The 27,849-nt window shown below is 39.7% G+C and overlaps 1 protein-coding gene across 19 annotated transcripts in view; it reads left to right on the top strand.

The window, feature by feature from the left end:
• Positions 1–24,363, top strand: part of esrrga (estrogen-related receptor gamma a) — a 276,809-nt gene extending 252,446 nt beyond the window's left edge. For all 19 annotated transcript variants that reach the window (XM_077239803.1, XM_077239807.1, XM_077239795.1 and 16 more), the window contains 2 exons: positions 16,598–16,867; positions 20,647–24,363. In XM_077239803.1, the coding sequence (XP_077095918.1) occupies positions 16,598–16,867; positions 20,647–20,891 (515 nt within the window). In that variant the 3' untranslated portion in view covers positions 20,892–24,363. The remainder of the gene's footprint in view (positions 1–16,597; positions 16,868–20,646) is intronic.
• Positions 24,364–27,849: the final 3,486 nt, after the last annotated feature.

Raw genomic sequence — 27,849 nt, 5'->3', positions numbered from 1 at the left:
CCAAAAAGGGGGGCGACTGGTAAGGGGTTAATATAATATTAATTATAATAATAATGTACTACTGTATATTGTCGTGCAATATAGTGGCTATTATTCAGGCTCAGTCATTTATGCTCGTTTTGTTAACTTTACGTTTTATAGTAATCAGTATTGGAATAAGTGTATCTAGACAATTCTATTAAAAAAATTATGCTAAATACAGTTTTTGCACAAAATATTAAGGACTACATTTTTGGCAGGTATGGCAACAAAACAAAAATCATTATTTTATAGCACAAGGCAATATACAATACCGTAGAGTAACAGAATGTATGAGTTTTCCTGTCATTTATTTTTCAGTCTAAGACGTGTCCGTTATGTTTCAGTCTGTATATGAACTTCTGCACACTATGTGTGTATATGCATTTGCACATTCATACCTTTTTTTTCCCTGCCCAGTGTTCGTATGTGTTAGTTCTCTTCATAGACCGCGTCTGTTCAGAAAGCAAACAGAGGAGTCTCTCGATTGGCAGTGTACATTTGGCGTCAGAGTTCACATTCTATGAACGATTGCTCAGCAGAAGAGAGATGATTGTATGATTAGACCTTGGCAGGCAATTCTGTGTCTGTTTGAAGAGGAAGGAGCCCCCTCATCTCCGGAGCAGGTATTCCTGCGGCTCTCATCTCCTCCTGCTCCTTGCGCTCCGATTGCCACTGTATCCTAATGAAAATTTCCAAAGAAAAGTGTGAGGATACAGTATAAAGTTCCATTCCTACTCATGACTTTTTTTTTTTTCAATTATATATTTTTTTATTTACCATCACACAATAAGACAGACACGCAAGGCCTCCTGTTAGCCTCCCCTAACCCTCCACCACAGCTCCATGTGCGCATTCCTCTCTTTTCTGACTAGTTTATCTGTACGGTTTCTATGGTACAGTAATTTTTTTTAATCAAATTGATGAAGGCCTCCATTCTCCCCGAGAGCCCAAACCAATTTATGGCTCATGATACGGCGGCTATGTTGCTAACAGACGTAACAAACTGTCAGCCTCTCGCACAGAAGCTAATTTGAAGTCATTAGGTGTGCAGCGTACGGGCAACAATTTGTTACGGTGGTTAGGAGCGCCGCTGACATTTCTGAGCGCCTTCGCTTACGATCTGTCCTAGGCGAAGAGCAGGCAAATTGTAAACTAATTTAAACATCACTCAGTATTACTGGAGCTGCCGCTGCGGAGAGCTGGCGGATAATGAAGCAGTCTGTGTTTTGCGGAATAGAGTTAAAGACGCCGCAACGGCAGCTCCCTCCGCTGGCGGCGCAGACACTGACGCTCCTTTCTGATTGCTTTTTTAATAGTTCTCCCCTTCTCCCTCCTCTGATCGTTTACATGCTCACATAGGCCATGAAAACATTCGATATGGTTTACAAACACACAACGAGAGAGGGTGTCTGAACAAAACCCTGGCGTCACGCGTTCCTGTAAGCCTGGCATTATGGAAGACGGAAGGATTTGGAAATGTGATATTAACTCAATATGAGGGAGGAAAAAGGCAGAAAATGACATAATGTGGATTAGGGTGAGGAATCTCATTTGCGAGATTAAAGCATTCAGGCTGTAATTTTATTTTAGCATTAAGCCGCACGTGGGGAGGGGAAAGAGCAAACGTTTATAGCTGAAAAAGTGGGAGCGGGAAAAAAAAACTACTTCTATCTGTAAATAGAATTAGTGTCCCCTCACATCGGCCGAGAGGAGTAGAGAAAAAAAGAAAATGCTTTATTTTTATTTTTGCGTTCAATCGGCATGGGGGGGAGAGTAAAGAGCAAGCATTTGTAGCAGAACAAGGTGAGAACCAAAAAAGCTGTACTTTTATCTGTAAATAGAATTAGAGTCCCCTTGCGCCAACCGGGAGGAATCCAAATAAATGAAAACGTGCTGTCATACGGTTGTGACATGCCTTATCGTAACACAGCGGCACACAATGGAGGGTGGTCGCACTTGACTTGACGAGCGAGCTACAAGAATGGCCGGTGAACGGACCGTCGCTGGCTTTTTAGCATGACAGGACCCTCACTATTACAGGCCCTTTATGCAGGCGGAAATTGCTCGGTCTTCTCCCATTCTTGGTCCTATCTCAGGGACTTTCTCTCTTTCTTTATTTCCCTTTCAATTTTCACTGGCACGCGGATAAGCGTGTGCTAACACAATATGATTGAGCTGTAAAATGGAACCCTGTCGACTCTAATCTCTTTTATGTAGATACTGAGGTACTGCCACACTCCACTTCATTCCTCTGCCTCCCCACCTCTATCTTTTTTCCCTCTCTTGGCTTTCTACACCTTCCTGTCCCTCTCTCCTCTGGCCTGGCCTGTCTCTCGCTCCCTCAATTGTCAGGGCCAGTGTTAGTTCGTAATAGGTTCAGGAGAAGGAGAGAGTCATGGAAGTCTGACTCCTACTCAAATATCTCAGCGAGGTTTCTCGGGGTATAATAAAACGATTACGTGCTTGCTGGACAGACGTGCCGCGGGATAAGCATATTCGCACGGAAACCTCGTTAGGGAAAAAAACCAGGAGGTGCTTACTCTGCAGACGTGATCGAGGTGTCATCATTATTGGTTGACCTGTGTATACAGGGCTTAGTGGCCTGTTCTGGATACGAACAATAGCAATTAAAGTTACCCTGGCGAAGCGTGCACAACTGCCCCGAGGCTGCAGCCATGAACGCAACATGTGTGAGGTTTTTTATGCTTTATTTCATTCTGGCTCTGTCTCTGGCACTGGCTGGATGATGAGATGTCTTAATCAGGAGCTGATCCAGGGATTTATCTAAAGCACAGGTTTGCTTTCTCCATGAGCCCTTTCCCAGCCTCTAATCTTCAGGATGGAAAAACACACTGGAGATAGAGGTCTTACAATCACTCTTGGCGTTGTAATACAGTGCTGAAATAATGCACATTTCACACCAGTGTTTCCTATGTGGGAGTGTGTAAATAACTATATATATAGTAATAATAATAACATTAAAATAAATAATATAGATAGTAACAATAAAATATATTACCAAAATAAAATAGTATTTATATGTATACAAACATTTAATATACAGTATACAGAATATATTGAAATATTATATTATGTTGTTTTAATATATGTACATTTATTGTTATTATTAATATTTAAAATATAAAATTTTATAGCTTAATGCTTTTCTAATATTTTTAAATGAACTGAATTTTTTTTTATTGTAAATGTGTCTATTTAAGTACAGTGTACACTCATTGTGGAATGAATAACCTATTAATATATAATACTTTTGGGAAAAAAATGTTTTAAATTATGTACAGGAACACATGTTATATTGTTGGCCAAATAAAAGCTTTTTTTTCCCCCTTTTTTTATCTCATTAGGGCCACCAAATCACATGACCAGCTGCATACTACAAAGTCCATGATAACTCCTTATTTTGGCCAATAAAGCAACAACAACAACAACATGCACAACAATCACTAAATGCGTATTTAGGTACCCAAATCATAGTTTGATATGACAGAAAATAAAGACTGACAGTTCATTAGGTGAGTCATATGTCAATTCAGTGACCAATTCAGTGAGTTTATTTAGAGGATTTGTCAGACTTAACCAAACAGATTACTTGTGAATTCATTAACTCTTTCTCTGCCATTGACGGACATTTCCGGCTTTCCATGTTATTACTGTTGCACTGTTATACAACGCTATTGCACATATTCTGAAAGAGCACTGTATCTCCTGATCAAAACACAGGCGAAGAAGAGACAGAAACGAGCGATATCATGTAAAATAATGTGATCGTCAACATTAAGCAGCATATAAATCACAACTGCCTAACATTACCGAATGAAATATTGACCCAGGACGAGGTATAGGACTGTGCAAGCTTTGGGGGTGTTCATGGACTCGACCTATCACAGTCATCTATGTTTTGATCATCTTTCTGAATCCCATCCAGACATAGTCTTTGACAAAAGGCAGTTTTTGCTCAAAATGTTGCATTTTTAATTCAAGTGTTTATAAAAAAGACTTTTTAAGTTAAGTTAGAGTTAGAGTAAAGAGTTAGTTAGAGTTAGAGTAGAGTTATTAAGTTAGAATAAAACCGAAAAAAACAAGAAAGAAAAAACGCTGCCAGGGAAAGAGTTAAAAGACCTGACACAAGAGTCATTTGTTCATGAATCAAACTACACTAGTCATGCTCTGTCTTTCTTTCAGTGCAACCAGTGATGATGTAATAGAAAGTGAAAGTGTAAAGACGTGTTTATTTGACATAATTTCACAGTACATGGTCTGCTTATCTCATCACATTCAATTCACACTGCTGGCTCACAAGTTCTACTCATGAAAACACAAAGTCACGGCTCCATTCGCCTTTTTTCTAGGTGTAGTCCCTCCCTCTTTCTCACTCCAGTCTCATTTTGACTGAATGTGCTTGCTAGTTTTGTCTCATTAGCTCTGTGAACCCACTGGAGGAAGAGCTAATCATATGTAAACATAATTATCTGCAAACTGGAGTAAGCCCTCTTATTTCTCCTCACTGATGCTGGTGTGCCTGCCATTGCATTCCCAGATGTGATTTTTGGGACCCTCCTCCACTTCTCTGCCCTGGATGAGAGGAGAAAACCCATCTGTGACACCCCCACCCGATATTCCCACTCCAACCAATCTCTAAATGAGGCCTTGTCTGTCACCACCCTCAGCCTGACACACTGCAAATATTGATTAATAGATCCCCTAAGCTCCTTTTAGCAAATCAAATTTTCACTTTTAGCAGGGGTTTCACTCCTGATACATGCAGCAAAGTGAGACACACTAAATTAAGTCTGACACTCAGAGAAAAGGGCTCTACAGACAGAGCAAAGAAAGGAAAAATGTGTGTCAGAGAGATGTGCTTTTTTTATTGGTGTGTTAACATAGTTCAAAGGTCATGATCACATAAGCTCTCTTCAATTGCATTTCTCGTTATTACTTTGAAGTGATATAAATCTGTAAATTGGTCATTATAGACAAAGCAGGGTAGTAGTTGGTGATGAAATGAGCAGTTGTCTTCTCAAGGTTGTGTTTGTGTGATTTTGTTCAGGGGAAGGCCGTGTCAGCTCACAAATAACCACAGCACAGAATACTGGATGAGTTCCACATCTTCATACTGATGTGCTGCCTACAGTCTGTGACATTATTGACTCAGGTGTCTGAATGATGCCCGACTCTACTTTTACCCCATTACACACAGATTTGTCCTTTTTGTGCATGCCGATATGTGGACTATATGCTTCTTTTTCTCTACACTGATCTCTCACTCCATTTTCTTAGTGTGTGTCTCTGTCTTCTTAACCTATATTTGAGGATATTAATTACCTAAAGTCTCATTATTCTGAAGACAGTGTTTGTGAAAAGATATTTATAATTCTTTTACTTTGGTAATTGTATAGCTTAGGACTAGTCCTAGGGATAGTTTATGCAAAATGGAAAATTCTGTTATTTATTTACTCACCCTCAATTAATTTTCCAAACCTGTATGTTGTTGTTGTTGTTGTTGTTTTTGTTGTTGTTGTTTAAGTTTTAACAAAAGCTGGATTGTCCTTATTGTGAGTCATAGTGATCATAACAAAGGTTATCTATAATAGTTGTGTGTGTGTGTGTGTGTGTGTGTGTGTGTGTGTGTGTGTGTGTGTGTGTGTGTGTGTGTGTGTGTGTTTTATATTACATATTTCAAATTCAGGAGGAATTGATTATGTTAGTAACAGATGATGGATGTCTTCAAGTGATTATTGCTCACCATATTCAAGCATTGATTTTCTTCTTGAAATTAATATAGATGTTCTCTTTTTTTCGTCATTTTTGCTAATAGACATCACAGATTATGGAGTGAGTGTCCATCACCCACAATCCCCAGCCTACACCACACCTCACATGTAAACACGTCTGTCTTAGCCTGGTGGAAATTCAACTGACAGAAGTCAGATTTGCATCATGCTTTGCACTCACACTCACATTTGTTTTCACATGACAAAGCTCTGCATTATGCGTGTGTTTATCTGTCCTCTCGCATGTCAGCCTTTATAAAGGATACATTTGCTTTTATAAAGGCCGTAAGAGAGCTGACTAGGTGTGACAGTAACCTTCTGGCCTGTCACCAGCACTGCATTCTTACCAACCCATCAGGCTCTGTGTCTACCCCACAACCAGCGGGGGGCGGCCCTGTGTGATTGCCCGTTGAAAAAACAAGGCATTATTGCTCATTTTTCCCTCTTATTAGTTTGATTACATTTGCAAATCAAATCAATCCATCAGGCGGTTTGTGAAGGGCTGCGTCCTGCAATCTGAAAGGGCCTCCTAGTAATCTCCATCTAATAAGATGCAAATGTGTCACATCAGTAAGTAACCAATAAATCATTGCTGTGTCTACGCCAATCATTAACCATCAGAATGAACAGTCAATTTTTAGTATTTTCAATTTGTGATATGCTAGTGGAATATAAAGATAGATGGACGTAATTATACAAACCAAACTCTATTTCAGTCCCCTCATCTTCAATAGCAAATTTGCTGGGAGGTAGAACAGGCCTGTCATCATATTATGATTTTTTTTTTCTAGCAGTTCATGCAAAGTTCACAGGCAGGCTCAAAATGGCCCTCGCCTGAAACCCCACCCCAAAGTATCAGTTCAGGGGTGCATCATCTCCATCAGAGAGTAAGCAGGAAAGAAAATGGGATTGGATTTGAGCTGTCGGCCGACTCTGAGGAATTATAACCTTGTGTGTGTGTGTGTGTGTGTGTGTGTGTGTGTGTGTGTGTGTGTGTGTGTGTGTGTGTGTGTGTGTGTGTGTGTGTGTGTGTGTGTGTGTGTGTGTGTGTGTGTGTGTGTGTGTGTGTGTGTGTGTACCCATCCAAACGAGACTGTGAGTTAAACAAGCGGCTCTCGAAGATGTGCAACATATTGCCTCGGTCCTGTATGAGAGCCTAATCATGATGTAAATTATTATCGATGCGGTGGCAAGGCGACACAGCCTGTATATGGCCATGCCCAGTGTGTTGCTTGTGAGTAATGTGATTGGCCATGTTTTTAACAGAGAAAGTGTCCTCTTCACATAGTAAAAATGCAGAACACATCAGCAGTGCTTCATACTTGCAGATTTACAGGAAATCTGAAGTAGAATTTGGAAGGAACCTCAGTAGAATTGAGTCAATGACTTACATATTTTCTACATACTACATACATACTATATTAATAACAGTAAATTATGCATAATTACAAGTAACTAATCCTAAACCTAACCGTAACTCTATAAGTACAGTTAATTAATATTACTCAGTACTTAAGTACAATGTAACTACGTGTAAAGTTTAACATTTAGACCTTTTTTATGATTTTCATCTTCAATATTATTTTTAAAAAACATATTCTTAAAAAGAAAGTAGTGTATTTTTGTATTATTTATGTATATAATATATTAATAATATATTTATAATTTTGAAAGGAAACAATCTAAAATGCAAGATTTGAATCTTTTAGTTTGATTGTTTTAAATTATATATATATATATATATATATATATATATATATATATATATATATATATATATATATATATATACTTTTTTTTTATTGTGGACACTTATTTATCATTGACCCATGTGCAGATCCTGAATGAGTTTCTAGGCAGTCCATATTCAAAGAGATTGAAAAGCAATACTGGTTCAAATACAGTACTCTCTCTCACACACATGGACGTCTCAACATCTAAGTGTCCTCACCCTCATCACCATATTTCATATTTGAATGTAAATTCACATTTAAATGTCTGCTACCTTCAGTGTGTCCAAAATGTTCTCCTTTCCTTTTTTCCCTCTTCTGAATTTCCCTCTCTGTCTCTTTTGTTGCAGTCCCTCAGGTATAGAGAGTTTCCCTCCACAGAACCTCTTCTGTACTTCTAAGGCCGAAGAGCCATTGTGTCTTGCAAAACTGGCATCAGCATATTCCTTTTTGCCTAATTTTTTCCTCCCTGCATATTTTGCACATAAAATACGGCCCTCCTCAAATAAGCCCTTGTGTTTATCATGATCGATGCTTTCATGCATTACTCTGTTATATTATTCTCTCTGTTCTGAAATAGCTATACGTCACAGTGCAGGTTCTCTCACGCACGTGCAGGTGTGTGTGTGTGTGTGTGTGTGTGTGTGTGTGTGTGTGTGTGTGTGTGTGTGTGTGTGTGTGTGTGTGTGTGTGTGTGTGTGTGTGTGTGTGTGTGTGTTAAAGGGACCGTTCTCCCAGTCCCAAATTTGCATGACTTTTTCTTTTGAGAAACATATACATTTTTTGTCCACACACTGAAAGTCAATGGGGTCCAAAAGAAAATACTGAACCCTTTTTTAGTGGGTGAACTATTCCTTTAAGTGCATAAATGATCATCCTACCTCATTGTCTCACTGTTTACTCACACATTTACAAATTCCCAACACCCGACTACTTCCTTCACACGCATCGCTGCCTTATTTCCAATTGCGTAATCAAAACGCAGCTTTGACGGTCGCTCGCGCCGGATGTTAAACAACATTTGGGTTTGTGCTGCGGATTTATAGTTTATCTTTATCTGTTGCTTCATCTGTGGGTAGCTATTACGCCAGCCGGGCCAGCTTATTGTTTGGGCCTGATAGATCTGTGTGCAGTCCATCACTTGGAGCCGTGCGCCCGGAAAGCCATCGGCCCGTCTGATGATGAAATACGAGCTATCAGCCTCAGTAATGGCTGTAAAATTTCATAATTACACGGCCTTTATTACATTGCATAATGACCCTGAAGCAGTATGGAACAATTAATTAAGATTTTCAGCCGTGGCTTTTGCAGAAATTAAAAGGTGCTCATGCCGTGGAATGGGGTAATGTCTTGTCTCGGAAGCATTAAGGCGCGCTTTAAGCGTCTGCGTGCGTCGTTGATGCCGGAGTGTTTGTGGAAATGCGGGACATTCCTCTGCTTCTGTTTGTCTGGCCGGATCATGTTTGAGAGAGACGCTAACCCTCCAGTATGAAATTAATCCATGCAGTCAGGCCTCTATCGGAAAGATCTGGATGATTTTCCCCTAAATTTAATCTCCAATGATAAGCATATAAATAAAATGCTGCGGTAATCGCAGTTATTCCATGTTTTGAAGAAGAATGTATCATCAAAGATTTTTTTCTTGTGTTATTTTTTTTCACAACATCCAGATGAGATAGGGTTTGTCAATACAGCCTCGTAAGGGGCTTTATCGATCAGCATGGGAAAACAAATGAATCCGTATAAGTATTTGCCCCACACCCCTCCCGTATGCGCGCACACACGCTCTCACGCTCCTGACTATATGCCGTGGCAAACTAAGAGGGCGTCTGAGGCTCAGACTTAAGCCCTTGCCTGGTGCATCCCGTGGCCTTTACTAACACATCCTTTTGTGCCTGATAGAACGACGGCAGTTGCGTTCGACGGACCTTGCCAGCGGGAGCTGCTTCGACCCTCGTAGGGGAGTCACACATCAAAGGCATCCAACTGGCGCAGGAGTGAGGCGGAGAGCTCTAGAGCTCTGTGTAAACTACACTAATACCCCCTAATAGGAATTGGACAAAACTGCTGTCATTCCCGCAAACACACGAAAACCAGGAAGTACAGGGATGAGCCGTACCGAACCCCAAGAGAAAGAGGAAAGAGGAGACATGTTTATTTTGTCTTTTTGCCACAATATTAATCTCATTAGTTCAACTTTTCTAAAAACAGAAATCCAAATCCAAGTCAATCCTGAGCTTAATAATATCAACCTCCACCCTCCACCCTTAAGAGACACCTTTACATTCACCAACCTTAAGAAATAGAGAAAAGGTGTAATTAAAATGTAAATATTGATATTTCATTGTTGGAAATGGCTTTTCGGTGCTGTGGTTAATGTCACTCCATCTGTGGAGCCTCTGCAATGGAGGCTTTATTACAGTCCGGGGAGCTGCCGCCCTTCTCCATGGTCTCCACCAGGGCACATGGGCTTGTAGCTGCCTCGTTTCCATATGCAATTAAGTGGAAAAGTACAGTCCGAACTGTAATCCATGCTATCTTAACCAGCTGTCTGAGTATATTTAGAATTAATCTCCACCACCAATCTGCCCTAATGTATGCAATTAAGAGTCTGCCGATTGCTAATTAGGTGCATTAGAATCAAGAAACCGTGCCAACATGACGATGCGGCATCTTCTCTGCTTTGGGTGGTAAATTAGTTGTGTTATTAGTTTTGTCCTAATAATATGAAGGAAGATAGTTCAAATAAAATGACGTTTTTCTTTATTTATGGAGTATTGCACTTTTTTAATGCAATTCAATTAATCAGTGGGCAACTGATTTTGCTTTCATCTGACACATTTTCAAGTGAAACAGGATATTCAACAACAAGACATACAGGACGCGATTTTATTCAAGCTGCTAGGCAGTCTGGATTCCATGGACCAGATATTCGCCTCAGCGAGGGGACCAATCACAGAACGGGGAGGGAGCAGCAAGACAATGACAACGTCTATGCGACACAGCGAAGAAGTTTGTTTATATCTATGGATCCAACATGGCAGCAGACGCAAAGTTACCTTTCGATGCAGCCTTAGATATTGTTCTAAGTAGTTTAGTTAAATCTCTGACCCATCGTCTTCTTCCTCGTCTAATTTCTGTCGCTCTACATACGCCATCTGGTATAATTGAAATGATTGGCTATGAGCTACGTACAGGCGCATTTGATAGACATTCGTAGCACCCAATAAACGGCTCTGGGCATTCGTAAACCACGCCTCAAATACAAGAAAATGAACATGTGATTCCCAGACCCACATCTCAGTGAGACTAGGTCTGACGTTAGCCAGGCTAATTATATACCAAAATGGAGTCAGATGGTTGGTGCTAGTTGATTAAATTTACTGAAATATTTTTATTTTTAGACTAATATGCACCAATTAATTGAGCACAATACATGTATAAAGACAATAAATAGTCAATTTTGTGACTTTACGAGTATCAGTAGTCTAATGACAGTTGATAACCTTTGACCCCATTGCTTCACCCTCCTACAGAATTAGCCTTCCGCTGATTGCTGTCGATTTCAAAAATTTGTCTCAAAACGTAAACAAATAATAAGTGCCAAAAAATACCATTACATTTTTTCCCCAAAGAAAAGCCTGAGGGAAAATCACTCAATTCTGTTAAATTCTATTGAATGGTAGAGCTGAAGCCAGCAGCTGTTTAACACTGTAGCAGTGCACATGTGATCACGGTAAACGCTGTACGGCAACATGCCTCATACTGACAGGTGAATATGTGCTTAGCCGCTAAACGGATGTGGACAGCTATGGCAGTGTTAATGTGTTTTCCTTCCTAAAAAGTGTGATTTTCCCCTCTTTTTCTCTCTGACTGGTGTTGTTTTGCGGAGATGAAAGGCGGCCGGTGATAAAAGCAAAGAGGAGCACTGCAGCGGTTTGTGTGTATGCGGCTCCTGTCATCACTTCCCCTGTGTCCCCCCTCCTTGCTGAGGTTGGAAGGGAGACTAAAGACCCGCCTGTTTACACACACACAGAACACTTTTGTTTGCCTTTTCATGTTGTTTTTGATTTGTGCAAGACTACTGTAGGCTAATATTTGCCATGTCTTTTGGTGGGAGTTGTTCTGGTGCAGGAGTTTTGCAGAAAGCTGGTTTAGCTGGTGAGGGAGTAGCGTCTGAGCGCCTCGCTGGGGCAGTAAATGGACAGACAGAGACTGGCACGGTGGTTGTTCCTGTCTCACCATGGACTTTGGCATCATTAGCCTCACCACAGGCTTATCTGTAAGCTTAGAGTAATCACCAATCAGCTGAATGTATTCCAAGGAAACATCCTTTTCATGGCTTGTTTGGAGATTGATGCTACAAAGGATATGTGTTAGTGACTCAAATACACAACAGTACAGAGGTGAAAAGAAATGGGAGGGGGGGTAGGCAGTTTCATGTTATATATATATATCTTCACGAATACTGTATCTATTGGTATGCCAGTAGGTGGCGAAATGTATTTTGAATGATTGAGTCATTGAATCATTCATTCAGACGATTTGTTCAAAAGCACTGGTTCATTCAGGAATGAAACAAGTCTTTATGAGCCAGCTGGAAAAAAATTCTCAAATGATTCATTCAGAAACACTGATTGATTCAGGAAAGAAACAAAGCTCACTATTATGTGTTGCTCTGGTTCTGCTGTGGATTAATTTGGAACTTTTTCCGTCGGTGTAACAAAACTACAAAATGCAACTGGTAATAGTGTATGAAATGTAAGTTAATCAATATTAACTTATTGTTTATTACTGAAGTGCAGTATAAAAGCAAAATTACTCTCACAATTGTGCTGGTTTCCGGATATTGTGAGAAGAATTGTAAGATGTGAATACATCTACATCTACAATACATCACATCTACTATAGATTGTAAGTTTGTTGTTGTTGTTGTTGTTTTATCTCTTAAGGCGATATGACAACTTAGACTACTAATATTACTAAGTCTCACCTTCGCTCTCCCCTGCCCTATTTTTACAAGTAGATTAGTCACTGTGTCATCATCGTCTTGACAAAGTGTGAAAGTAAATAGAGTGTATATTCACAAAGGAGGTCAGGAGGGAACCAGGATATTTCAAATAAACATCCAGTGCAGTCTGCACACAGAATAGAACTGATTCTCATTGCTCAAGCGTGTTCATTTACCCTGAAACCATGAGAAAATAAGCAGGGGTGTTGCTTAAAGTGAGACGGAGGAGCCGAGCGCACGTGTGTTTATATAATGGCTAAACAGCGTTGCTGAGGTGAAGTCTGCCTTGAGGAAGACGAGGAGAAAGAACGACGGCGTATGTGTGTGTGTTTGTCTCAGTGGGCTCTCTCAGTGTGTAAACGTGCAGTCAGAAAAGATTTGGCAGACGGACGGACGGTGGTTGCTGTGAGGCCTGGTGGTGAGCAGTCCTGCCCGGCAGGGGTTAACTTCGCATGGCTGCACCGCAGCCTCTTTATGTCAGCCTGTGCTACACGCTGCTCCAATGCTTATTTCTTCTGAAAAGCCACTGCAGGTTTCACAAGGCCTCAGCCATCAGATACCTTCTACTGGTGTAACCTTCACAGATCCACATACTTAGCCTTTCCTCCCCATCTAGCACAAAGTGCATCAGTTTACTGAGAGAAAAGAGAGAGATAGAGAGAAGAAGAGAGATTGTGCCCGTGGCAAAACCCCTTCAGTCCTGTTGGAGAGAGAGAGAGTCTGAGCTCTGAAGCTGTTCTCCGGGCTAAGAGAGTTAAATTGAGAAGACCTTACTGGAGATTGAACGCTGGATCAGATAATGCCTGTGTGTCATCAGGATGGGGCAGTCTGCTTTGTGTCTGCCAAATAAAAGAGACTGTTATCCAGAGTTACATGGCTTGCTTTTTTCCAGCACAGAAGAAACGAGGCAAATTATTAAATATCAGAATATATGTTGAAAAATTAGACATTGTTTTCATATATATGTGTGTGTGTGTGTGTGTGTGTGTGTGTGTGTGTATGTGTGTGTGTGTGTGTGTGTGTGTGTGTGTGTGTGTGTGTGTGTGTGTGTGTGTGTGTGTGTGTGTGTGTGTGTGTGTGTGTGTGTGTGTAGACAGTCATGCCTTGTCTAGTGTCATGCCTGTACTGAGTCAATAAACTTCCAGGAAGTCCTTTGGGAAAAGAGTTGTACACATTTACCACAGCTGAAATGACAGTGACGCGCTTTAATTTGGCTCTTTGGATCCTTTCTCACGCAGCAAAGCATCCAAAGGTGAACCGTAATCACAGTCGCCACTGAGCTCTTTTGTGAAATGAAATAACAGATGAAAAGAAGGGGAAAAATGCATCTTTAAAGTTTGCCCTCGCGTAAATGTCAATAGAGAACCTTTTCCATCATCAGCAGTAAATTCACATTGATGGCTCTTTTCTTCTCTCTATCGATCCAGCCATGAGAACCTAGATTTGTATCTGTTAATTAATGCGTCCTGAAACAGCATTTGTATTAATCAGGGAGATAAGAAAAATTGGATGCCTGCACTGGCATGACAACCGTAAAAGCGCGAGCCCCTGATAAAATCATTGATGGACCTCAATAAAGAGGGAAAAAAAAGTTCTTTCTTCCACTCAATAAACTAATCATCCGGCTTTTAATTATTCTGCGGAGAGATGTGTGGAGATTGGGGAATGTGTAAATCTAATTATTTACTAACAGCAGTGGCTGAGAGGGAGGGATGGGAGTGGCACAGGGGGAGCTCAAGGCGATGGGCTCCGTCCATCTGCCACTCCACAACCCCCTCCTCACCCGCCCCTGCCTTTATTTTGTCTCTCTGTTTGTCGCTCGTACTCTCATTCTCTTTGTCCCTCTGAATCTCTCGTTCTGTCTTGATAAATAGTGCCTTCAGTCTTCCATCATTCATTTGACTCCTGTACGATTTGTTTCTTTTCATGATCAACTCTACCAATGATAACTCTTTTAAATGTTTCTGTTCTAGTGTTGTCACCAAGTGTGCAAAAAAATCTTTGATATTTATGTCATCCATTGGTTGGACAAACAGACCCTAGACTCACACCATTGGCTAAGCTAATGGTGATGTGTCAGGCTGGTCAGAGTGACAGCCCACAGCGTTTATGTATTTTTGAAATGAATCTCGTAATGGAGAAAATATTAAACATGAAATGTTTTTATATATCCAATCAATTTATCAATATAATATCAGTTATAGTCAAAATTATGCTTATGATTATTTTTATTCGGAATAAGTGTTGCAGTTTGACTCTGATTTATGTCAGTGGATTTTTTTTTTCCAAAAGATCAGCAATCTTGCATGTGCCTCTAAGGAGGCCGAGAGAGTGTGATCTTATTTTTAAACCCAATGCCACCTTTCATTGAGGCCAATGTCTTCATAAGAATGCAGCAGTCTTGCATTAGACCCCCTTAAGAAATTCTTGGCTTAATCCCTTTTGATGATTTTATTAAGTAGTAGAAGATGGCCCTGCCAACTGGCATTGAGCACACTAGCACCAGCAGGCCAGGGGAGGCACCAACTGCTCACCAGCTCTTAGTCTGCCTCTAATGAGATCAGAGATGTTAACAGTTTGGGATAATAAATTAGCGGTTGGTATAAACAATAGCCTGAAACCTATACCTAATGAGCTCAATGCCATTAGCCATTAACTCACAGAAAGAGAGTTCAAAAAAGAGAAGAAGAAAAAAATTGAGCGAAATTGCCTGCTTTCTCTGAAGGCATCTCTCCACAACAGATGTTGGTGAGCATATCTTTCCTCCCGTTCCCCCGCCACCCAGATTAGCCCCCTTGCTGTCGCAAAAAGAGACGCTTCATCTATTCTTGGAAGAGCAGAACGAGTGAGATGAGACGAAATGGTCCAACTCCAACAGGTGCTGTTTTGCCTGTCCTTCTCTACTTCAGAGCTGAAGGATGGCTCCCAAGCACTTATGCAGTTTATTAAGATTACTTGCCCTTTACAAGCTACTTTTTGTCTGCCTTGGTTTCGAAAAGAGTACTTGCACTTTTTTCATTCTTTATTTTAGCTCTATTATGTTCTATTGACATAATAATAAGTATTTTATTATGATTATTTCAGTAATAGTTGGGGGGATTTTTGGAAACGCTTCATTTTACAGTACAGTACTTACAGTGTACTTACTTAGAAAGTACTGGGTTATATAAGGTAAGTACATGGGTTTAGGGGTAGGTTCAGGGTTAGTACCTAGTTATTACCCAGTTATTACCCAGTTATTGTAATTACTATAATAAGTACATAGTATGTACATGGGAAACAGGACTGTAAAATGAAGCGTTACCAGATCTTTATTTTAACCTCTTATTTCCCTTCACTTAAAACTTTCATCTGACCCAGTTAAATGTGAGTTGACAGAAATTATTGAAACTTTAACACTAAATTTGAGGTCCTCGAACAGTGTGTGCATCAATCAGAAAATCTTAGCAAATGAAAGTAGTTGAGGCATAATAGTATTAAGAAATACTTAGGTATCACCTGGTACCTCAATATTAAATAGGTTTCTCAGACCTCAAAATGAACATGAAGGTTAAACTCCTTGTCTCATGGACAGACAAAAACCATGTGATCGTCAGTTTCAAATGGCATTCATGAACATGAACTCCACGACTTCCTTCACTTCCAGCAAAAAGATGTGAAAACTGAAAAAAAGTGCGTGCAGAGTAGGGGGAGGAGGAAGGAGAAGGAGTTTGAGGCAAGCAATTAGTCTTTCAGTTGGTGTGATGGGAAGAATTGATCCATGCTGCATGTTGGGGGAGATAAGGTGTGCCCTCCCTCAGGATGCCCCCTGGCCTGCAGCGCAGCAGGAGATGAGAGCCAAGGCTCGTGCTAGGTGCCTCAGCTCACTCCCACTGGAGTTTTCCTCTGTAATACACATCTAGAATGTCAATGCTTCCCACTTACACAACCAGAAACATCTGACAATGAACTGAGCTTTAATATCGTATACTGCATTGAATGTTGATTTGAAGCTGAGCGTTCATCGTTGAGGTGAACAAAGCTCTTTCTCTCGCTTTTTTCAGGGTTTTCCACACTCTCGCTGGCGGACCAGATGAGTCTTCTGCAGAGCGCATGGATGGAGATCCTGATCCTGCGTGTAGTCTACCGTTCTCTGTCTTTTGAGGACAAGCTGGTCTACGCGGAAGACTACATCATGGATGAGGATCAGTCCAAGCTGGCCGGCCTGCTCGACCTGAATAACGCCATTCTTCAGCTGGTTAAGAAATACAAGAGCATGAAGCTGGAGAAGGAGGAGTTTGTCACTCTTAAAGCTATAGCCCTGGCTAACTCAGGTAAAATGAGCAAATGTTATAGATTTCAGTCAGAGCAGGCGCCACATTTGGTTATAAAACTTTCAGGTGACCAAAATAAAAATTCTCAACAGATTTCCAAAGGACAAAAAATTCTGGATTTAAAAAAAAAAATTTGGGTCAATGGCATGACATTTAATATTTATCAGGATTTATGAATATGGTATTTTGGTAAAATAAATAAAATAATATTTAGTTTACATATTATATTATAATACATATTTACCCCATGTGCATACTATGTACTTATTATCGTAATTACAATAACTGGGTAATAAGTACTGTAGGTACTATCCCTGAACCTACCCCTAAACCTGATCTTGACCCATGTAGTTACCTTATATTACCCAGTACTTTCTTAGGTAAGTACACTGTAAGTACACACACGTACACATACTTTAAAATAAAGTGCAACCATGAAGGTATTCAAAAATAAATTATAAATACAGTTTATACAATGATTCATTATTATTCATCATTCAATTTTTTACAAATGGCAAAAAGTTTTTCAAAAACATATGAAACCAACATTAATAAAGAGTAATTTTTTACTATTTATCATGGACACTCTTACCTGTCACTAACCCACTTCTAGCTGTCATTACTTTGTTTGTTTTTATTTACATCAACCTAAATATGATGTCTGCTCTGATTAAAGTCTCCATTCTATTACAATTTACATTGTTCAAGGTGTCTCTTTGTTTCCTAAACAAAATTGTTAAACAAAATAATTCACAGCAATCCTGTTGCAAATGCGACGAGATGTTGTGTTTAACTTTAGCTTAGCTTAGCTTTTAGCACTTGAGGCCTCTTGAATTTCCTATCATCAGTTTGTTTTTTCAACCTTTTAATAGGATTGGTTGTTGATATTTTATCAGCATAGAAAGAGTTAAACTCACTGTTTTGGAATGTTAAAGGCCGATGTAGCGGTGGAGTTGTTCAGGTACAGTCAAGAGATATCTTAATATCTTGGTCTTTCTTTCTCTCATGTTTTCTCTTCTTCAGTTCACTCGCACACACAACACCACACTAAACAGTGTTCCCACCCCTCCCTGCCCCGTTTGAAAACCTTCAAAAGCACGACTGCTGCCCCTCTCCAAATTAGCATAAGTCTCTGCTCAGATGCCTCTTAAGTAAGGAGCCCATCACTATGCACCTGCATGTCAATAACAGGCTCTGATGTTGTCCGCCATCCATGGCCCTCTGGCTCCCTTTGTGTTGACCCCATCTTTGAACTTTATCTTGGTTGCTGGCAAGTAGTTTTCCCTTTAATTACAAGAAGGAAACTGTCAATAAAATCTGTTAAATGGGACGCAATGAGCAGCTTGAATGGGAGGGCGGCTATTTGTTCAAATTCTCCAGCGCTCAAGGTATTGACAGTTTGTTTTCTGGGGCCATATGTGACGATCAATCTCCGGCTGGGCCTGGCCATGCTGAAAAATGAAAAAGCAGATTGCTCTTGCTCGCTTGCGGGTGACGGCTCGCGAGTTTGGCCCTGGCCTGCAGACACCGGGGCCGTTCTGCCTAAAGTGCACCCCTGAGAGAGTGAGAGAGCACGTGACTCTTTTGAGAAATTCATTTTTAATTGATTCGACGATTAGCAGTTCATCTCGCTTTGTTGACGTACGTGTCAACCTGCCAAAAACAGGTAAAAGTGATCGATAAGTGGTAGATTTATTCAAACTGATGTCGTCTTCTGTCCATGTTTACGCCTTTTTTTATCTGAGGCAAACACAATGAGACTTCCTGTAGCCTGATGCTTAGGCTAATCGCTAGTCCTGGATCTGTTTTTATCCTCTCATTCTCCGGTGTCATTCTCTGTATTTATCGAGACTTTCTCTCTGCGGCTTTTCTCTGCACTCTTCTCTCAGGAGAGACATGCATCATGTCCGATTTCAAAGGTGAGCCATTTTGTCACTTCTTTTTTTGGTGGAGAGCAGAGTGTTTCAGACAGCTGCTAAAAAAAATGATACACTCCACCATTTTCTAAAGCCCTGAGGTGCTGGGTATTTCCACTCAGATCCAATGTATTTCATAGTCTTTCAATAGACTCAGTATTGCTTAAGCAATCGATGTCAGAGTTAAATGTTTTCCTATTTATTTGAAAGCTTCACGTTGCAGTTTATCTCATCATGGTGCATGTTTCTTTTTAGAGGACACATGTAGTCAAAATTTAAGTAAATGGATCAGTAAAACAGTCCATGACCTTCCTATAGCTTCAACCAATTCAGCCATTTACTGACACGATTCCAGTGTCATTCTAGGAAATCCTTACACATTTGAGTCTAGCGAAGTGTATTTTTGATAGTAAATTTTAAGGCACAAATAGTGTGCAGGAGTTTTTCCGTCGTCTCCATCAGTGATGGTGAGATTGATAGTGCAGCTTGTGTGGAAAGGTGCAGGTAAGCACTTTCCTGCCAGGGATTTCTGTCGGATCACAGGTCACTTTTCAGATGGCCAAAGCCCATGTGACTGATGGACTAGACCTCGCTGTCTGAATTCTAGATGGGCTCCAGACACTGAAGGGTTAGGATATCGAATCGCAGCCTGAAGCAGGCTGACGTTTGTCCCGCTGGCCAGCCCAAGGGACAGATGGTGCTCTCTACTAATAGAGGAACCTCATAGGGTCTCACTTTTATCAATACTTGACCATACAATTATTATTTAACGTGTATGTATCAATTGATTCGAGGCAATGCATTGATTGTGACATCTTTTCCAAAAGCAAGCGTGCATTTGGACATTTTATCCGGAGGGAACGGGATCGGATTGACACGCCACTGTAGAAAACCGAGTCAATACTGTTGGTGGAGTCAGTCTATAAAGAGCAAGTCAGACAAAACACTTTCTTTACCATTGTGATGTGATAAAACCATGAGAGCACTGCGTAGTAGCATCCAATGCTTGGATTAGCTGGAAAAGTGCAACTATATTATCCACTGGAGCACAACACAGCAAAGATAGTAGCTGCCTGAGACTAATTGCGTTCTCAGAGGCACGTCTGTCGCGGTGAACGGGCGTGAATGCTGTACTAACGAGTGCAAATGCAAATGCAGCCTGTTTGACATTTCTGGCAGACAATGCCAGTCAGGCTGAGGTATTGTTTCCTGACTCGAGCCTCTGTTTCTCTCGCTTAGACAAGTGCCATATCAGCTCTCCTCCAAACACTGTTTCTGTCGCCCGTGCCATTCATCAGTCCCATAGAGAGGCTTGTAAACACGTGCCGAGGACAGTTTCAGCGTTTAACACTCAAGTGTGTCTTTAATCACTGGAGAATGAGCTTAGGGCTGGCAAAAAACCACGAGTCACATTCTTTTAATCCCTTTCCTTTTGCCGGGACTTCATCCTCAGGTTTCCGTCAGCCTGAAATGGATTTAAAAAAAGAAAGAAACAAAGTAAAGTCCCATACAGGACTAGCAACCAGGAGTGTCATGCCTGTTTAAACTAAAGGGGGCCTGCTTTGATATTTGAGCCAACTTCCACATATATATAGAGTTTTTAATGATGAATGAAAACTGTACCACTAGACACTATCATGTCATATTGTATCACTAGACACCTTTACATATTGCTAAAACTTTGGTAGTTGCAAAATTTATTACTTTTTTCCCATTTTGGTCATGTCATAGTAAAAAAAATCAAATGATGTGTGATTCATTGTTTTATTGGGTCTGGAGGAAAATGCGAAACCTAAATTTGTGTTTCCCTGAAGTTATTTCTAAAGCAACTCATCATTGTCCGCTGAATAATTGTTTTTCCAGATTCCATGCATATAGAGGACGTGGAAGCTGTGCAGAAGCTCCAGGACGTGTTGCACGAGGCCCTGCAGGACTACGAGGCGGGCCAGCATGCGGAGGACCCGCGCCGGGCCGGCAAGCTGCTCATGACCCTACCGCTGCTCCGACAAACCTCCACCAAGGCGGTGCAGCACTTCTACAGCATCAAACAGGACGGCAAAGTGCCCATGCACAAACTGTTTCTGGAGCTGCTGGAGGCCAAGGTCTAACTCCGCCCCCCCCGGCCCGTGTTATACCCACAGAGAGCTGGAGGGGGTACGTCACTGACTCCGCCCCTTCACCGGGCAGACACTGACTAACTCTCTGCCACTGTTCGTGAAACCTTTGTCTATAAACTTTATCAAATAATAACTAAAAACATAACCGTAATGGTACTTCTAATTACTGACAATGATACTTAAATATAAGAATGATTTAAAATGTGATTATTGAGAAAAATATGAAGTGGGAAAAAAATGACTGCTCTCATTATTCAGCAGTGGGACTTGAAACCAGCCGTTGACTTGTTCTTCTCGAAAATCTGATGCTGAGTTTTTTTGTGCTTTTGAAACATTTTGTTGATTTTCAAAAGAGAATTACTGGAGCCGAGAAAGACCAGCCCTGCCAAAGGAAGGAGGTCCACCCAATGGACACCAGCAAGAGAAACTTTCCCCAAACTGTACCGTCCAGCTTCCATGTTTCTGAAGGATTCGACCCTCTTTACCATGAGAGTAGTGACTATATGCAGTATTACATTAGAAGTCCTCGGAGCAGTTTAACAACGCGATAGCCAAACGGAGATTTTGAAGAAGCTGCTCCTCACCATTATGTAGCCATGCGGATTGATCATGTGTGTGTCTCTCCCTTGTCCTTTTCTTTCAAGTCTTCCAAACACGTCTAGCCTCTTTTAATGATTTCATTTCAATCTTTTCAGGGAATAGCCGAAGCTTTAGTCTCTCATGCAATACTGAGCAAAGATGAAACGCAGTGGTCAAGGAACAGACTCGTTTATTTATTGACTTTATTTTATTATCTTTTATTCAAGTGTATTTTTACTGTACTGAAGGATGTAAATATATGGTATGGTCAACAAACACAATGTTTCTTCATATGATGTTAATAATAGATCGTTATGTTTTTCTACCGACCACCGTGTTGCGCGATTTACGAAATATGAAGATGAAAACCTGCTATCTTCTCTAAGCAATAGATGTTTAAAAAAAGTGGAGGTGTATATGTATGCAATTTTGTTTGATTTTTTTTTTTCTTAGTGCCACACTTACTTGGGAAAACGAATTTCCAGAAGCTTTCGTGTTTCTGTCTGTGCTTGTCATAAGATGATACATTACATACCCGATGTGGCCAGGAGGACCATAACCATTATCTCAAGTCAATTATATATGCATATATATTAACTTCAGCCTCGAAATTCTATTGGCGTTCTTTCATACTGAAGCAGTATTTGAACTTTAAGCAAAATAGCACTTAGGGAAGACGGAGAATCAACGTAGATTTAGTTTCACGATGGTCCTGGTTTTTTGGGTTTTTTTAGTGCCAGAGATATCATACACGTGATGTAATCTTCTTCCAAATGACATTTTTAGCAGAGAGGCTCAAGTATCAAAGCAAGCGGCGATCCACAGCCTTCATCAGAAATATGTCAGTATTAGTATGGGGTATTTTCTGAATATTCTTAAGCATTGTATATTGTAAATGAACAGATTAAAAATCTAACCTAAGACATTTTATTGGAACAGATCAAAGAAAAAAAAAGAATGAAAAATGAACAAAAAAAATGTAGTTCAGCTTCTTGGTGTTTCATGTCTGCTGTGTTTTTTCTGGAACATCTCAGTTTTTTTCGCCTTTCCTCTGTCACACGCAAAAGATGTAGTGTACTACCCGTGGAGATCGCAGGTCTCGCTGTTTCAGTTTGTCTTCTGTTTTTTTTCTAACTTTAGTTCATTTTTTAGAGACAGGGTAGAATTAGAGACAATACTGGATGTATGAATCCTCAGGAGCAAGATGATGGGTTCTCAAATAACCTTCTGAAAAAAGACTCTTCCTAGTTAATGCTAGATCAACCGATCAACGATCAATATAATCTATGCTGATATATAAGTGAATATTTAAAAGGAGTGCATTATATGTACAAGAGACCATCTGTGTAACTCCGATCTTGTAGACTAACACTGTATATCATAGGTTGCAAAGAAAAATATGCTTTGAAATAGTACCTCTTTTTCTTTCTTTCCCCTCTTTTTCTGATTTTCCTTCTCTTTTAACAAAATGCTGTACATAAGGCCTTCATGCTGAACTCCATTGGTATATATCTTGACTCTTTAAGGTTGCAAAGGGAAGAAACATTTTTGTTGGTTTTGGTGTAAGATCGGTTTTCAAAACTATCACTTTTGACTTTGTGTGCTTAATAAAAATTACGGAAAAAAATCTGCAAGAACAGATCATTTTTGAAGACGAATGGGGAACAATGGTTTTCTTTGTTGCTTTTCTCAGTCTTGTTCTATAAATACACTGTATCTATCATTAGCTATTCAAAACTCTTAATAGATTGTGCTTTGGAAAGGTTAGTGTAACGTGACTAGAAGATCTTATCGCTCATGGCAACTCATCAGATGGTCAGAACATGGGTTTTGGGGGGGCCGGGGGTCGGGGGACTTTACATTTTTTCACGTGATCAACTCCTGGCAGATGAGGTGCGGTTTTCTCTCAAAAAAAATGTCCTTCCTTTTTTTTGTGTTGTCTTTACTCTGAGGTGATCACAAAGGAAATAAAGCGATATGAAACCAGCTAAGATTTCTAATTCTGGTCAGTTTTGTAAGATTTCAGTTTTCCTGATCTGCACTCAATCTTTCAGATATGCATTTTTTCCAAGTTGCTTTTAGTGCACAAAACGAAAAACAAAATACTTTTATTCCACGTCCTGTGTAATTTTGGACAAAAAGGTACACAGACCTCTCGAACCATTTAAAGACAATTTTACTGTCTTTTAAAACTCATCTATTCAGCGCTGAAATCAAAGTCTATTTAATCCGTACCCACAATGACTTTTTTTTAGATATATTTTCTTATTTAAAGCAATATAACGGTACGACGTACAGTTGTTGTACAATGCTATTCAATTAGTGATCAAATGCTGTATCTATTGGACTATTTTGCAAATTAAGGATTAATGATGAGCAAATGTACAAACAACTGCTATTTTTCAATGTTGAAGATATTCTAGGTGTTGGTTGTATTTATTCATGCATCGACTCGTCTGCCAAACGCATCTAGGCTTCCTGGCAGTCTTACACAGAAACCAGTGAGGGAAAGGACAAGATCCAGAAAAAAAGGAAGGGGAATGAATAAAAGAGCATTTGAGAAGCTTCTATGATCAATATGATAACGGTATATTTCAACCCAGCAGTTGCTGAAACAACCTGTAGTGAGAATAATGTCTGTAGTTTTTAGATGTGCTCCACATCGGTAAAACTATTAACTGTATATTTTTGTGATGTGCATCATTACAGTGTGCTCCAAACAATATGTCCATTTGTGTAAATGTATTTATTTTACATTGTATATATTGTTCAATGCAAAAAGAGAGACCTATGATTCTGTAACTACGATCAGTTCAGATGTGTAACTCCAATTATGCCTTTCAGGATAATAGTAGAGCAATATTAAACATGCTTCCAGTTTTGACTCGGGCTGTGTTTACTGTGTGAGAACATGTTTTCAGTTTTAACGCATTGTGGTTTTGACTTTTTTCTGTATAGACTCCATGATGTGGGGTATGTTCAGGCCATTTACATTACGCAACTTAAGACTGTTGTTCATTGCCTATATGCTCTTGAAATTCAACACAGATGATAATGGGAAATGTTTCTATTAGAATGATTTCTGTAGGATCATGTGACACTGAACACTGGAGTAATGGCTGCTGAAAATTCAGCTTTGCCATCACAGGGATAACATACATTTTAGAATATATTGCAATAAGATTTAAATATGACTGTTTTCAATTAATATTTCATCAAATAAATGCAGGCTTGCTTCATTAAAAGAAAATAAAACATCTTACTGACCCCAAACTTAGTAGTGTATTTATAATACACTGTATCAATATAACATTATATACCATTAACCTTTAACTTCCATTTTGGCTGTTTTTTATATCAAATTGGTCAAGTGAGAGTTTTCAAGCTAATATGAACTGTTACAAATCAGAAACTCTTGGTCACACTCTTGTCAAAAACATTGTACATCTTACAGATTTTTAATTATAATAAGTACTTTCCTATAGGGGAAAAAACACTTGGATTAAGAATACTGTATAACAACTGATGAGTAGAATGCTGGTATCCAGGCAATAAAGTCTGCTTGGCTACTTGACTTTTTTTCTTTTCAAGAGTAGTCTATCTTTTTTTTTTCCTATGCTGACATCTTCACGCGGCCACTCTTCATTCTGTCGTGGTTACAATATTATTGCGTCGGAAAGGGGAAGAAAAATGGTGGATGAGCAGAAAGTTCTTGACAACTTGATGCAGCGTTTGAGGCATGTCCACTCAGAGGGTAATCAGCCGCTATGCCCTGAGGCTTTAGAGCAGACACATTGATGTAAGACAACGTTCCTAACATCAGCACAGCCTCACGGTCAGCCCGCATCCGCTCTGTCTCTCCTACAGCACACAACCGCCCAAATGAGGAGCAAGAGATACAAACACCAGCCAGAGGAAAGCACTTGTGGTACCCAAATAGCAAACCTTATTTTTTTTTTACACCTAACTAATAATATTGTCAAAGGAGATGAAATAATAAGGCTATTCGGGGCCGTTTCCTTTATTCAGGCTTGAAAAAAGAACATATATAGCACTATATAGTAAGATAGCATTGTGTGTGTAAAATCATCTGCCGCTAATATGTATCATATAATGTGAGGAGACATTTAATGTTCTGTAGCAAAAGCGTTTAAGGCTTTAAAACAGAGAGCAGTGACCTGCAGGCAAATATTTTTCAAGAAGATGACATCATAAGATATTACTTAAAGAGGGCCCAGTTGGTGGAGGACCCCCCCACACACACACACTCTTTTTTCTTTATTATTTGCGCTGCGGCACATACATTTCACTCATTGACTTCGGAGTTCATTTATTTTATTTTATCTTTATGCCATTGATTCATTATTATGATACAATAAAAGCTACTTGAGCATTTCAGCTGCCAAGTACCGTTATCATTAACCTTGCGAGACGCTAAAAGTGCTCCATGGCATTTGTAATGGCTCTTTTAACTCTTTCCACTCTCCCATGTTATGCGACTGCATTGTGGAGCTGCTGTAATTGGGTTTTCACTGAGGTTGGACCCTCAGAGGAGGCCCCGGTATAAGATAAGCCAAGGAATATGCACGGATATGCCAGACTATTTGTATTTCCTCATTATGTCAATTTATGGATCATCCCGTCGGTGCAATTTGGAACCGGAGCGGGAAAGTGTCTTATAGTCCAATTGGGAATTTTGATGTTCACCATAAAGCTTTAGTTCAAAGTTAAGCTCATTTTAGATTAATTGATCTATTCTAGACATATAAGTTAAACTGCTGATCTTGATAAGTCTGTTTGAAATGACCTCTGTCCTGCTCACATCTGTTTAATGCTTTCTGGTAACTGTATGAACTGACATTAAAAAAAAAGGAGTGGCTAAGTTATATAGTCAGGGGTGTCATGAACCTTCTTTCTTTTTTTTTTTTTTTGAAGAGGTACCAGTGACGGTCCTGGCTCACTTGGCATCACAAGTGAAGTAAGATATGACCAAAGAAAAACATAAATATATATATATTTTTAAATGGAGGTTGGCAGATTAATGGCTAATTCAAAGCAAATTAATTGCAGAATACAATTTGCACTAACAAGAACACAAAAGACCACGGCCTCCAGCGTTAGTCGGTAGTTGAGTGAAGCAACAGAGATTGTCTTATTAATGTCGCCTCCAACAGCCTAAGCACAAGCATCACTATTCTGAACAATGGTAATCACAAAACATAATAGAAATTATTCTAAATCTCCTATATAACTGAATATTAAATATTAACAAGTCTTTCTCTTTTTTAAGTTAACTTAAATTTTATGAATTCAAGTGGTTTGAACAAAATGAAATTAAGTTGTTACAAAATGCTAAAGAATTGTTTTGATTCAGCTCATTTTAACTCATTTTTAAGTGCTAGTCAGGCTCTTGATCTAAGCAAACACATTTTGTTCTTCTTCAGCTGCAGGTTTTGAAGAGTTGAATGCAGTATAGACCAACTTTCCTGGTCATTTCATGCGCCAAACTACTGTGTCTCTTGAGCGGTACTGTACGTTTTTGGTGTCCTCGATGTGCCATGGGAACAAAGTTCGACTGGTGGCACGGGTGTGCTTGGCGTCATCTGTGAAGTGCTAATGTGTGCAGTTGGGCCCTGATGGCTTTTTGTCAGTGAGTCCACCCAATTTATTTCTCAGTGTGAGAGCAGGGTCACTCTCCTGGGTCTTAGTGTGCTGATGGCCTTTCACAGGTCTCCTGCTCCCTCGACACCGGTTATGTCTCTGCGAGAGACATCACGGGGTCCTGATATGTGTGTGTAGAAAGAGAGAAGGAAGTGTGTATATCCGGTTCCTGACAATGTGCAAAGAAGGCAACTTTGGGCTTGTCCCTCTTGAGACCCTGTTTACCGCGAGATGCAAGGAGCTACCCTACATTCCCTGAAGTCCTGGGTCTTTAGAGAGAGTTCAAGTTATGGTTAACCAAATTTATTATAGTTAACTCCCAGTTTATTTCAAATATGATCTTTCTTTTTATTCTTTTTAATTGTTTTTTAAATGATTGTATAATGCAATGCTGTAGCATTCTGATTGGGTTATAATTGGATGAAAAAAAATCTTCCAAATATGGACTTTTGTCAGGTACAAAGTGTATGTTTTGTATTGACACACAATTAAAGCACTGACACATTTAACAAAATATCTTCTTTTGTTTTCCACAGAAGAATGTAATACAGTATTGGAACAGCACACGTGTGAGTAAATAATGACACAATTTTTGGATAAATGATCCCTTTAATTTTTTAGATCACAAACAGTTTTCCCAGCCAATGTTTGCTTTTCACAACCATGAATGTAGGTTTATTTTTAGTTTGCACAACACTTTAAACACAGC

This window comes from Siphateles boraxobius, unplaced genomic scaffold, assembly GCF_051911475.1.
Source record: "Siphateles boraxobius isolate OS27281-9 unplaced genomic scaffold, OSU_SipBor_1 22, whole genome shotgun sequence".
Classification (NCBI taxonomy): domain Eukaryota; kingdom Metazoa; phylum Chordata; class Actinopteri; order Cypriniformes; family Leuciscidae; genus Siphateles; species Siphateles boraxobius.
Note: the sequence above shows the minus strand (reverse complement) of the source record. Positions and strands in the feature narration are given on the sequence as shown.